Source organism: Harpegnathos saltator, unplaced genomic scaffold, assembly GCF_003227715.2.
Source record: "Harpegnathos saltator strain DR-91 unplaced genomic scaffold, Hsal_v8.6 scaffold101, whole genome shotgun sequence".
Taxonomy (NCBI): domain Eukaryota; kingdom Metazoa; phylum Arthropoda; class Insecta; order Hymenoptera; family Formicidae; genus Harpegnathos; species Harpegnathos saltator.
Window position 1 is genome coordinate 417,142 of NW_020229875.1, and position 12,490 is coordinate 429,631.

General features: G+C 48.5%; 1 protein-coding gene and 1 long non-coding RNA gene across 2 annotated transcripts in view; both read left to right on the forward strand.

Annotated features, from left to right (window-relative positions):
- Nucleotides 1-12,490, forward strand: part of LOC112588443 (uncharacterized) — a 128,316-nt gene that overhangs the window by 39,394 nt on the left and 76,432 nt on the right. The window lies entirely within an intron of this gene.
- On the forward strand, nt 948-3,410 carry LOC105182431 (gastrula zinc finger protein xFG20-1). Its single transcript, XM_011139840.3, has 3 exons — nt 948-1,135; nt 1,446-1,608; nt 1,958-3,410. The coding sequence occupies exons 2-3, from the start codon at nt 1,453-1,455 to the stop codon at nt 2,861-2,863; spliced, it is 1,062 nt and encodes a 353-aa protein (XP_011138142.1). The 5' UTR covers nt 948-1,135; nt 1,446-1,452; the 3' UTR covers nt 2,864-3,410.

The window sequence follows — 12,490 nt, forward strand, 5'->3', positions numbered from 1 at the left end:
AATTAGCTTTGCTAATAAGAAGACGGAGGCATTGCCGTAGTTTAAAAAAAAATGTATAACCTCATCCAGCCACTGGGGAAATAAAGAAAAGCGCCGCCCCGGTATGACAATACCGACGGGTCGAGCGGGGTTATATCGAGCGAACTACAATTAAAAATCCTCGCTTCACCCTCGCTTAACCCTGGCTCCTCCTTATGCTGTATTAACGACCGGGGCTGTGCAAGGATGGCTGCTACGGGGACATCGTACCAAACAGCGAGAATTTTTTTTTCGCCAATTTTATGCTTGACCCCATCGCTTTTTTTTTCACCCTCGCTCTTTTATCCCGACGCTCCGTCTTTCTGTTTTTAGCGCCGTGTCGATTTACTCCGTTCGACACAGCGGCGCGTTATTCTCTCTCCGTCGAGAGAGGCGAACGAGAGAGCGGGTTATAAAAATATGTCTGAAAGGGAATTAGTTTCTCTCTCTCTCTCTCTCTTTTCCATCGCGCGTACACTTACACACAGTTGGAGACGAATAAGCTGTAAATAAGAAATGCATACTTGAACTTTAACAGTCGTTACATTTTCATCAACTCGATTGTATCATATACATTTCGATAATAACATTGATGAACTCGTGTAGTCGTTGTGACGAAAATCGATCGTCGCGCTCGGGAAATCTTTTCGCGGCTCGAAATCTTGCAAGACACAGACTCGAGCGTACGTCGAGGCACGCGTTCGCGTCAAGCGAGCGTCAAGTATGTATAGTACATACACTTATAAGAAATAAACTGACATATTGAGATACGGCCTCCGTCGTGATCCGTTTCGGCCGATACCAGACTGTACGTATATGTTTGCAAACTCTCTGATTTTCATTCGCGCGACTCCGCTAGGGTTCTTGTTGTCATACGAATGACGAAAGTCGCGCCGAGGACGATCGAACAGCGACTAATACCGGGAGCTAGGTGCGACAGTCTTGTCAGTTGCGATCGCTATTTCGTATGGTACGTATCGCGGCACGAAGATTTCGTGAGAGTCAGTGAGAGAGCGCTTTCAAGAGTGTTTCATGTTACATTTTTACTCGAACAACAAACGAGAAACTGACGTCTAATCGTCGGACATCATTGCTGGCACATCTCGTGTGAACACAAGTAAGAGTTTGCCTCACGAAGCTTAACGAACATCCAGAAATGAAAGTACTCTCGGATATTTATTACTTGCGCACACGTAACACGTGTGTGTGTGTGTGTGTTCCCATCATAGATATTTATTCGATTATCTAAAAATGTCAACGTTACTTTAAATTTATATACATTTATTATTTATTACATATGTATCATTAAGTTACAATTAATTTCTTCCTTATATCTCATACAAGATTTAATATTTGATCGATGATATGAAATCGATAATCGATATTATTCGGGATATTAATCGCGCAATTTTTCACGATTTCTATAGAGCAAATATGAGAATTAAAACAGTCCCAAGGCACAGGATACTCCAAAGGAACACGAGAGTTGCGTCTGCAACGGAAACTTCCACAGACGCGGAAACTATCATTAATATAAAAAAGAATATCGACTCCGCATACACGATGAACGGTCAAAATTTGTACAATCAGGTGAGCAACAATACATCTTTCAGAATTTGATGTAATAAATTGCACGTTGTCGATTAGTCATTAAAACTTCAATAAGAAGGTAGAACAAAGCATACTCACGGTTCAATACGGTTAATCTCTCTCTCTCTCTCTCTCTACTTATTAATTAAATATAAAAATTGCTTATAAAATATATTTGGACAATTACTCGAGGAGAATAGTCGCGCAAATAGGCTGTAAAATATTCTACGTAATTCTGATACAGCCTCATAATACAGAGAACACAGAGAACTCTTCGTAAATACAGAAAGATATAATTTCGATACATTCGCAGAATTTTCCGAATATTAAGACGTGTCTTATACAATAGGCATACGAGTCACCTTCAGCTATTCTCATTCCTGGCACTGTGTCCAGTACCTCGAGCAGTGAACTGACCTTGCCATCATCCACCAGCGTATCATCGTCGCTCACGAACGATAACAATAATAACACAGAAGTCGTGAATCTGTCAATTAAAGACGCTTCCAGTTGCGTCGATAAAACTGGCTCAGGTACCTCCGCCGAGCCAGACGATAAACTGAAGGACACGTTTCTCTACAAGATTATGACCGATCCGAACTTCCTGGAGAACATACAGAGAAACAAGCAGCCGAAAAAGTTTGTCTGCATCTTCTGTAAGGAAGATTTCACGACGTGCGAGGAATTGACGAGTCATATGGACGTGAAGAAGAACGATAGCAATCAGATCGCCTGTTGCGCCTGCAAGAAGACCTTTGCCGAGAAGAGGTACTTGAAGTACCATCGGAGATGTCACTCGGAGAGGACCAAATTCACCTGTGACATCTGCACGAGGAAGTATACGAGATTGGACAATTTGACGAGACACAATGTGTTGCACGTGAACCCCGACAAGTTCTCCTGCACGATCTGCAACAGGACCTTCACGCGCAAGGATCTGTTGAATAAGCACCGAAAGAGCCACGAGAAGTACAATCTTTACTGCGAGAAATGCGGCAAGTACTTTAGAAAGATTCTCACGTTGGAAAACCATCAGAAAACGCACGGCGACACGTCGAACGCTTCGATGAGCACGGCTGCCTTTGAGACAGAAACGTCCGTTAAGAATGTACAGTGCAAAACCGAGAGTGTAGCCAGTGCCAAGAATATAGTTTGCAAAACTGAGAATTCAGTCAGGGATGAGGATCTAGTTTGCAAAACTGAGGAATCTACTCTTAGGGCTCAGAACTTGCCTTTCGATGAAAGTGTTTGTTAGGCAAAGTTACCATATTTCTGTTTGGTCTCAATTTATTACATCTCTCGATAACCGAAGCGGAAGGTATTAGTCAACGAAGGCATAATAAGTGGTGCAAAAATAGACGCGGTATTGTTAAATTCTCTCTCGTATATGTAATACTGGCTCTTGCGTAATTATTGTATCCTGATCTGTGTTATGTAGCAGGCTCTCTTGCAGTGTATAACTTAGGGATTTTTGTTTACACGATTGTTTTGCTATTTTCTTGACTTATTGCAGGTAGAACGCGGTAGATGAGAATATATTTTACGGTTAATATACGCGTATAAATTAACTATAAACATATATAATTAATCAATTATTGTTTCGTTATTACCGCCGTGTCAGATATTTCTCAACGTATTCTTATCGTTATCAACATCAGAAGCTAACAAACGTACAGTAGTCTAAATGATCCAAATGTATCTGAATAACTTAAATTTAAATAATCTGTAACAAACATACGTTTCTCAAGCAAACATGAACGCATTTTTCTTTATTGTACAAAATTATATTAAACGACTAAGAACATGAATTTTTAAGAGTACTAGATCTTTTTCGCAAATGAAAAATCATACTTTAACCTAAGAAAAGAGAGAGAGAGAAAGAGGGAGAGAGAGAGAGAGAGAGAGAGAGGGAGAGGGAAGGCGCGATATCTATTTCTTTGAATAGTTTTCCTTGGTTTAACTGCACGTCTATATGTATGTACGTATATATACATATCAAGTTCTGAGATTTTATTAGAAATGTATGATGATAAAGATTACACTTTTCTTTCATTTCTCTTTTCCACTTCTGTCTGGAGTAAGGAATACTTAGAAAGTAGGACGTGTAACCGCTTATACTCAATCACGAAACAGAACGACCACCATCCCCAGAAATCGTCGACACTTCTCGTCCCTTTTAGCTTTATTCACTCGGTCCTACATTTTTTTCTTCATGGCTCTCTTGGTCGTTCACTCTCTTTCTCACTTGCAATTTAATGCAATTAAGTCGAGCGTTAAAATATCGTTCTTAATTCGCCGGCGGCACCCTTTGTTTTAAACGTGGTTTTAGCGCGAGCGACTCACGTTGAAGCCTCTCGTTTTCTCTCTTTGTCCGCGTTTGCTCTCTTCCTCGATCCGTCTCTCTTTCTCCCATTTCCCTGTATTTTGCACCCTCCCTCCGCTCACACACGCTCTCTCTCTCTCTCTCTCTCTCGCGCGCGCGCGCGCTTTCTCTCTCCTACTAGACGCAGCGCACAATTCGTTTTTCCCGTAAGAAATACATGCACGCCATCGTCGCGTTTTCAAGCACAATGCACGACTTTGACGCTCTGTTGCCACAAGCTGGTTTCCCACTACGAAATACTAATTATTTTCCATTTTCCTTTTGGAATACTCAAAGTTTCCCGCTACGGTGGAGAAAAGTTATCGCGCTCGGTGATGCTCAAACTTGAGAATTGAACGAAGCAGGAAGCCGAAAATCTGCACAGGGAACGTGTTTTCTTTATATACCGTCCGACATAACGTTTGTTTTTTCTTCATAGCATGTGACGGACTCTTCGATTTTTCAAGTAGAAAATTTTACTAAAAAAAATCGAATGCCGATGGGATATGGGGGGGGAGGGGGGAGGGTGCAGATGATATCGCGAGTTTGACTTGTTTATTTGCAACTTATGCGCCAATGTTTCCTCATATTTATATCTAACTTCAATCTCTCGCTATCACTTCCGACCTATTTTTCATTCCGTGCGCTCGCTACCAGCCACACTCGCTCCATATTCCCTTTGTTCCTCAAGAACTCGAGAAAGGTTTTTCCACTGTGGCATCGAAAGAAAGCTCCGCGAAGCACTCAAAGATAGAGCAATAGCAGAGTCCGCCAATTTCTCGAGCGTTTCTCTCTCTCTCTCTCCCTCCCTCTCTCTCGTATCACCCTGGAATCCTTCCGTGTGTGTCCCTTTGATTCACTTACTTGTCCGACGTGTATCCCGTATGCGGACTCGACCAAAAATGTAACAAAGTTTCCAGGAACGTCCCGTCCAGAGAGGCCAGTACAGATTCTGCGGTCTCTTTGCTGAGCGTCGAACTCGCTTCTTGCTGGACGAACGACGTCCTTTCCTCGTCGTCCTCCTGCCGACGACCTTTCCTTTACTGTGATACGTTTGAACGTTACCCAGGTACCCGAGACGATTATGCGCGTGGCGAGCGATCCTGTGCAATCTCGGATACTTCAAAAACTATGTAACAAACCTGCGTCGTTTGATTCTTCTCGAGAAATATCGCAGAATTTTATCAGAGTAATTCCGCACTTCCGCGCGCTTGGAAGCGAATTCGATTCTCAATTTATTCGGCTGCACTCAGCGCATATTTATATTCATGACTTTCTAGTATTTCATTATTTTACAAGTATTTGATCATAGGCGTACGTTCGACTTTCGTTCGACTTTCGTCGTGTGCCTCTTCTCTCTCTCTCTCTCTCTCTCTCTCTCTCTCTCTCTCTCTCGCGCGTTTTTCCCTCTTTTCCCATCTTTAAAACGCCGATAAATATCTCCAGTCGCGCGCGGTAAACGCGGTTCTTTCTTTCTCTCGCTAGGAAATACATTTTGGCGAACGTGTGGAAGGACGCCGGGGCGCATATTCACCGCGGAGAGATAGACATCTTAAGATTGTTTATCTCCTCTCGTTGTTGCTTAATCTCTCCTTGTGCCGAAATTTAAGGCATTATACCGTGGAAGAATCCCTTTGATGTCGCGCTTTACATGCAATATTTACATGCTATCGGGGGAAGACTTTAAACTTCTTAAAGATATTTTGAAGGCCCGGGAGTACTTTCAGCGAGCTTGCTGCATTAAGAATTCAGGGAAGGGGCACGGTGGCATTTATTCATTCAGGCATTAATGAAAAGTCTGTATGGCAGCGCTAGGGTGTACAAAAGCCGCCGCCGAGAACCGGGCGGCAAGCGTTGGTCGCACGCGATACTCGTATTTACCCGTACGCGATCGCGCGCCAAATGTTTTTATTTCACCACGTTTCTCCTGCTTATTTCACCAAGTCGACGAAGAATAATGGAGGAGGGGCTCGCCGCGCCGCACAAGCCGTGCCGCACGTGCTTATGTTTGTCACACTCGAGGTTGTTCCTTATGCGTCCTGCAGGAAGCGCACACACCATTCACATATACTAACGCCGCAGACAATGTCGGACGAAGAGAAAAAGAGAAAACAGCCGAAACAGTTGCATCACCGGTTCAATTAGCCGCCATTACAGCGCGGATCGCGCAATCCGGCATTAACGACACGCTGATATCGCGCTACGCGTACGCGAGCATCTAACCGGAAAACAGGAAGAGCGAGAGGACGAGGAAAATGGAGAAAAGCGCGCGAGCAAGGGCAGGAACTTTGCCGCAATTTTAAAAACTGCTAAGCATTTCACGTGTTTGTTTGAACGCGCACAATGCCATTAGAAGTGCCTTTTAGTCCCTCTATCGTCCTCGTCCTCGTCCTCGTCCTCGTGCTCGTCGTCAACGTCGTCAACGTCGTCGTCTACGTTGTCGTTTCTCTCTTTCTCTCTCTCTCTCTCTCCCCTCCCCCCCTCCCCCCCTCTCTCTCTCTCTCTCTCTCTCTCTCTCCGTCTCGCGGCCGAGCCCTCGCTACTCTCTTTCGCACCACCTTCGACCCTCTCGTCGGGAAATCCGCTCGCGGCAAAACGCGTTCTACATACGCAGCGCTGAGTTTTTCCACGGTTTTCATCCGGCACTTTGGCGCTCGTTTTCCCAGACCGCACGCGTGTACCCGCGCGCACGTGTTGTACACGCGCATCGTCGCTCCCTTCTTCCCCTCCCGCCCTTCCCGTGCCCCGCCGCGCTCTCTTAGCCTCTCGTCGAGCGGGGTCATAACGTTTGTTTTCGCGCTTGTTTTGCATCGTCGAACGGAGAACCGTCTGAAAACAACCTGGAAAATCAAGTCGACGCGAAGTAAAGCCTTCTCCAGGAGGAGACGCCGGCGGGCGAGGCGCGCGCGCGCGAGTTGGCGGATTAATTGGCGCCAGCTACGATTGACACGCGAATGGCGTTTTCGCGAGCTCTCTCGGTGGCTGTCGACGGCGCGATCGACGGAATCGCGCGCTCGTCTCTCCAGGCTTCACCCCGGCTCGCTCTCTCCCGCTTCCGTCGTGGCTTTCGGTTTATCCTCGCGCGTCGCAGCGCGTGAACGTGAACTCGTTACGTGAAGACGTGTGTCCTTTGGAGGTCGCCCGCTTCCGTTAATATTGCATCAATGCCGTGTCAAAGAGCGGCCACCCTTCGTCCGTCGCCGTGTCGCGGCGGCCTTTTACGCGACGTGCGCGCTTTTGCACTTCGATGAGGCTTTCTCGCGAGAGCGAGTCCAAGCGGCGCGGCGCGACGCGACTGCCTCGTGAATAATTAGCGGGCGGGACGAGACGTTAACCGATGGGCTTGAACATTTCTCCGGGCCGCTCCCCGAAAATGCACGCATTCCGTGTCAATCCCCCGCGCGGCAGATGATAATTAAAAAATGGTGTACTCGAGCGTAAAATTAAATCTTGTGCGTTGTAGCGAACTTGAATTCGGCTGTTCTCTATATGAAATGTTTTCACGTTACGTGCAAACGCGCGCGCGCGCGCGGAACTCTACTCGAGCGGAATGTGTTTCGCGTGTATCTATGATGCGCTTATTCTTTTTACGAAGTTGCAACGGCGGCGTCCGACGCGCGATGTCCGACGAAGTGCGGAGGGCCGCACGGCAGAAGCGCGCGCGAGCGAGCGAGCGCGCGTAATTCAGTCACAGCTAGATCGATTACAGGCTGCCTCGACCAGTGCGAAAGCGCTCTCGCGCGAGGAGAGAGAGCGAGGGTGAAAGAAGAGAAAATCGCTCCGCTTAGGCAAACCCGCCCAATAATCGCTGATAATTTATTAAAGCAAAAAACGCCAGCGATCCGCCCTCTTGCGCGCGGGCTCTTGTGCGTTATTTAAGAAAATAAATATTTGATATTTCAAACAAAGACTCTCTCGGCTATTCCTCTCTTGCCTGGCCGAGGCAAGGCCGCGAGGAGCCAATGGCGCGGGGCCAGGCGGGAGGAAGATAAGGGCGAGAGAGAGAGAGAGAGAGAGAGGCCGCGCGCGCGAGAGGAGGAAGGAGCAAGGATCGCAGCTAAAAAGTGTCGAGGGAGAGAGGGTCGCTAAGTCTCGCCCGCTTAAAGGCGCCGACGGGGGGTGGCGACTCATTGGCCGTGAAATATGGGGTAAAAGGTTCGATAATTGATTACACAGATTTTTTATGCCGCAAGAAGCCTTAATTCTCGCCGCTACCCCTTGGAATAATTCCGCGCCGGGAAACCTGAGCGACGAGGCCGGAATATCGAATCCCTCTCCTCCCCCTCGCCCTCGGTGAGAGTCTTCCATCCCCCACGAGGGAAGACAATCTCGCGTCGGCCCTTACAACCGGTTCCGAGATTAATCGAAATCGCGATTGCGCTGCTCACGGGCGACGGGGATGGCCGCTTTATCGAATGAAATCTTTCGTCCTTGAGAGTCCGGGGAGTCACTCTCGACTCGGCCGGCCGGATGACTGCACACGTATATAAATATTCCAAGGGACTGGAAGTCGCGCAGGATGCGGTGCGCAGTATTACGAAACACTTGTTTTTTTCATCCGTTCGGCGCCGGTTTGTCCTTCGCGACACCTCGCTCGCTTACACTTTGTCTCGGATTTCCCTCTTGCGCCACAACAGCGCGACACTGTCTATCCGCCCCTTCGCCGCGCATAATTATTCCTACGCGATAAATAATTAAAATGGCGGAAGAAGAACGAGACAGACGTGCATTTCCGTCGTTCTGTTTGTACGCAACGCGTCCGCACACGCACACGGGGGTGTATCCCGCGACTTGCCGGGTTTACAGCATGTGCGCGGTGACTCTCCGCGCGCGCATGAAAAATCAACTAAGTCAACATCAAAGAACCGACTCGAATAATTCTTCGGCGGCCGCGGGGCCGCCAATGGGCGACGCGATATTACAGGCAGGTCGATCCGGGACTGATACGTGAGAGCCAATATAGGAACAATGCCTCCTATTAAACGTAGGGTGCGCGCGGCATATTTTCTGTGCGAAGAAACACGGGTTCTAATATTAATTTTTATCGAGACCCAAAGCCGGGGGCACACACAATAGAGGGGGAGCACTCGCGGCGGGCGCTCTAGAGACGCGTATATTGATTAAAATGCGGACCGCCGTGCGAGGAACGCTTTGTCTCTCTGTGAAAAATCATTGCCACGCTAATTCGAAAATATCGAAGCCGGCGAGAGACGCCGACAAAGAGGGAGAGACAAATGGCGAGCGGGTTGTGACGGGAGGAGGGGAGAAGGAAGCGGGGGAGAAAGAGAGAGAGAGAGAGAGAGAGAGAGAGGCGTGAGAGTCGATTTATATACTGCCGCTTGTGCGACCGTTCGATGGAAAAATATCGCGCCGCCGATACCGATAGCCTCGACTCCTTTGTTATTATACTAATTAAATTGTTCGCTCTTCTCTCTCTCTCTCTCTCTCTCTTTCTCTCTCTCTCTCTCTCTCTCTCGCCCTTGCGATACCCCTTCCTTCGTAGCGCTTCCGACCACACGAGCCGGCTCCTCGTTCGTTTGAACTTTTTCTCCTCGCCGGCGATTCCGAAGGGCTTCGCTATCGATCTCTCTCGCTAAACGTACTAATTAATTGGCGCGGGAAGGGCTGGCTGATTTCAAAGTTTCAGCCGGGGAGATTTCGTCGGAGGGCCAATCGTCACTGCGCTCATGCGTTTATGCTTGATTTTTCGTCGATCGGAGAAATAGTGCGCTCGCGATTTGGCTCCCGGCTCGGCGCCGCCAGATCGAGCAAATTTCTTTTTGTTCCCATCGACAAACAAAGCATAAATACGCCGCGGCGCAGCGGCGATCGAGTCTTCGCTGTTTTGAGCCTCGAGGAGCGAAATCGCGATTTCGCGAGCTGAAACTTTATCGAGCCCTTACCTCGCCGATAATGCTCGCGAAATGCCGGGAACAAGTTAGCGAAGGACGCGGCACCGACTCGGCAGCCGAATCAGACGTCTCTCCACCCTCTGCAAAGGTCCGAAACATGAGACAAAAGAGTAGTATAATTTCACGGGTGACTGAGCGTCGAGATGGACGCTCGTCCTGGAGCGACCTTAGCTGGTCCTCGATCGATTCGTATTTTTCTCCGAAAATACTCCACCGCATCTCCAAACGTATAAAACGTTTCTCTCAGTCAGATGGAATACACAATTGCTCCGCCGTGCGCAATATTAACAAGCCCGCTTTTCGCGGATGTTTCCCGAATCTGGTTTTCATAGAAGAATTAAATTAGCATAAGAGCCTTTGGAAAAGCGAAAGAGGATGGATAATTCAATGATACCGCGCAGTGTTACATTTCAAACATTCGTTTTAATTATGATACGAAGCGTACGGTAAGAATTTATGTTTTTTCGTAATTACATGCGTGCCGGTCTTTTACACCGCGCGTTTCTCGCGCCACAAATCATATCATCCGCCGCTGGTCTCTTCTTCGTATGAATTTTACGCAGCGGGGAAATCGCGGACACACAGAATACGCGTCATTCGCGCAACAGCTCGCGTTTTTGTAAAATCTGACGTTTCAGAATATACATAGTCTTCCCTCCATGAAGAGGGGTATGAGGCGGATACGGCCAACGGATCTTTATATTCACACAAGAACCATTATTACATACATTTTTATAAATTCCGCGCCCGGCGCGTAGCTTCTCATTAGATTTGCTTTAAAATATCTAACGCTTTCTTTTTCGACGCTCTCGTACTTCTGTCGGAATTATGAAAAGGGCGGCAGGGAGAAAAAATGCAATTTGCAGTTCTTCGCATCGTAGAATCGTTATTTCTCCGTTAATGACGTAAACGTGGGCATGCTTATTATCGTCGCGTACACATCATCGTTTCTGCGCCACACAGTCGACTGACCGACACGGCCTCACAGTTGTCAATCTCTCTCTCTCTCTCTCTCTCTCTCTCTCTCTCTCTCTCCCCTCCCTTCTTCCTCCCCCGCCCTCCTCTCTCATTGTCTCGACTGAAATTAATTCTACGCGAAAGACGCGAGCGCGCGCGATATTGCACTGCTTAAGCGACATGTTTGCGCCCGACACCGCGGCCGTGTCGATTGATGACGGGGCGGGGGCGACGGCAGGGGGGATTCACACAGGCGTATGAATAGCGTAGGCGATATTGAAAGGACGTAGGTCTCTCTCTCTCGCGCGCGACGAAGACTTCCGTGCAATCTTCCAATCGGTGTTACGGCCCGGGTATTTACACGGATGCGGCGTACGCTCGTGTGTGCGGGCGAAATATCGCGAAAGGAACGCGGACGAAAATTGATTCGATCATCATTCGTCGCCGAGAGAGAGAGAGAGAGAGAGAGAGAGAGAGAGAGAGAGAGGGAGAGAGAGAGAGGGAGAGAGAGAGAGAGAGAGAGAGGCGGACGAGCGCGAGCTCGACTGCGCGCTCTATAAATAGTGGCACCGATGATGGAAGGCTTTAAATGAGATGATATGGCCTCTGATCGACCCAATCAATGCCTCCACTAAATCATCGTCTAAACTGACGGCCGCAACACCGCCGGCTAATGCACACACGCCGTGGAACGTTGGTGGGCGACCGGAAGAGGCCACTCATCCAGCGATTGCCGATGTATGGCGTCTTTATGAGGCCACGTTATCACGAGTGCTCGTCCATGCAAACCCGTCGTCGCCAATCAGCGACGGCGGACGCATTGTTTTGCGATGCTGCGACGCGGCGGCGGCGTCTATCGGTTCACTCCGCCGTCGCGAATCTCGCGGGTTATCGTGGGAAGAAAATTGCTCTTCCGTCGTGAGCGATTCGGACGAGAGAGCTCCGTTGGTCGCACGGTGATTCTTGGCTGACTCTCGACTCTCGTTGAAGTACGAATCGCGCTCGGGAGGCGCTTGAAGATTTTCCCTCTGTCGCTGCGCCGAAATGCAACACCGAGTGAGCGAATCGGGGGAGAGAGAGAGAGAGAGAGAGAGAGAGAGAGAGAGAGAGGCGTAATTGTTAATTACTATCGCTCGTCGCTTCTCCTCGCGGCGGTCGGTTCTTACGGCTGAGTCGGAGACTCGTGGACTCCTCGCTGGGACTTTGTCGGGACCCGTCGGCGCGCAGTGCAGCTCGTTAAATTCAGGAAGTACATCATTTTAAAAAGTTCCGCTTATAATTCGGCGCGGGATGCAGTCTGTTGACACAAAACGAAAAATGCGCCGCACGCGTGACTGCATCGTCACGCATAGCGTCCCCGTCGTGACAGGTTTTGATTAAAAAAAGAAGAGGGGAGGCGAAGGGAGAGAAGGAAAAGGGAAAAGGAAAAAAGGAAAAAAGGAAATAACAATCAGTGCCGCGTTTCCTGTCGACATTGATGTGCGCGGCTGTGTGCGAGAGAGAGAGAGAGAGAGAGAGAGAGAGAGAGAGAGAGAGAGAGAGAAACGGCCGTTCGTCCGTGTTCGAATTCACGTATGGGAGAAATTGGGGAGGGAAGAGAAGTAGGGAAATTCTATTTATCACACACCGGCACCGTGACGACACACCGGGT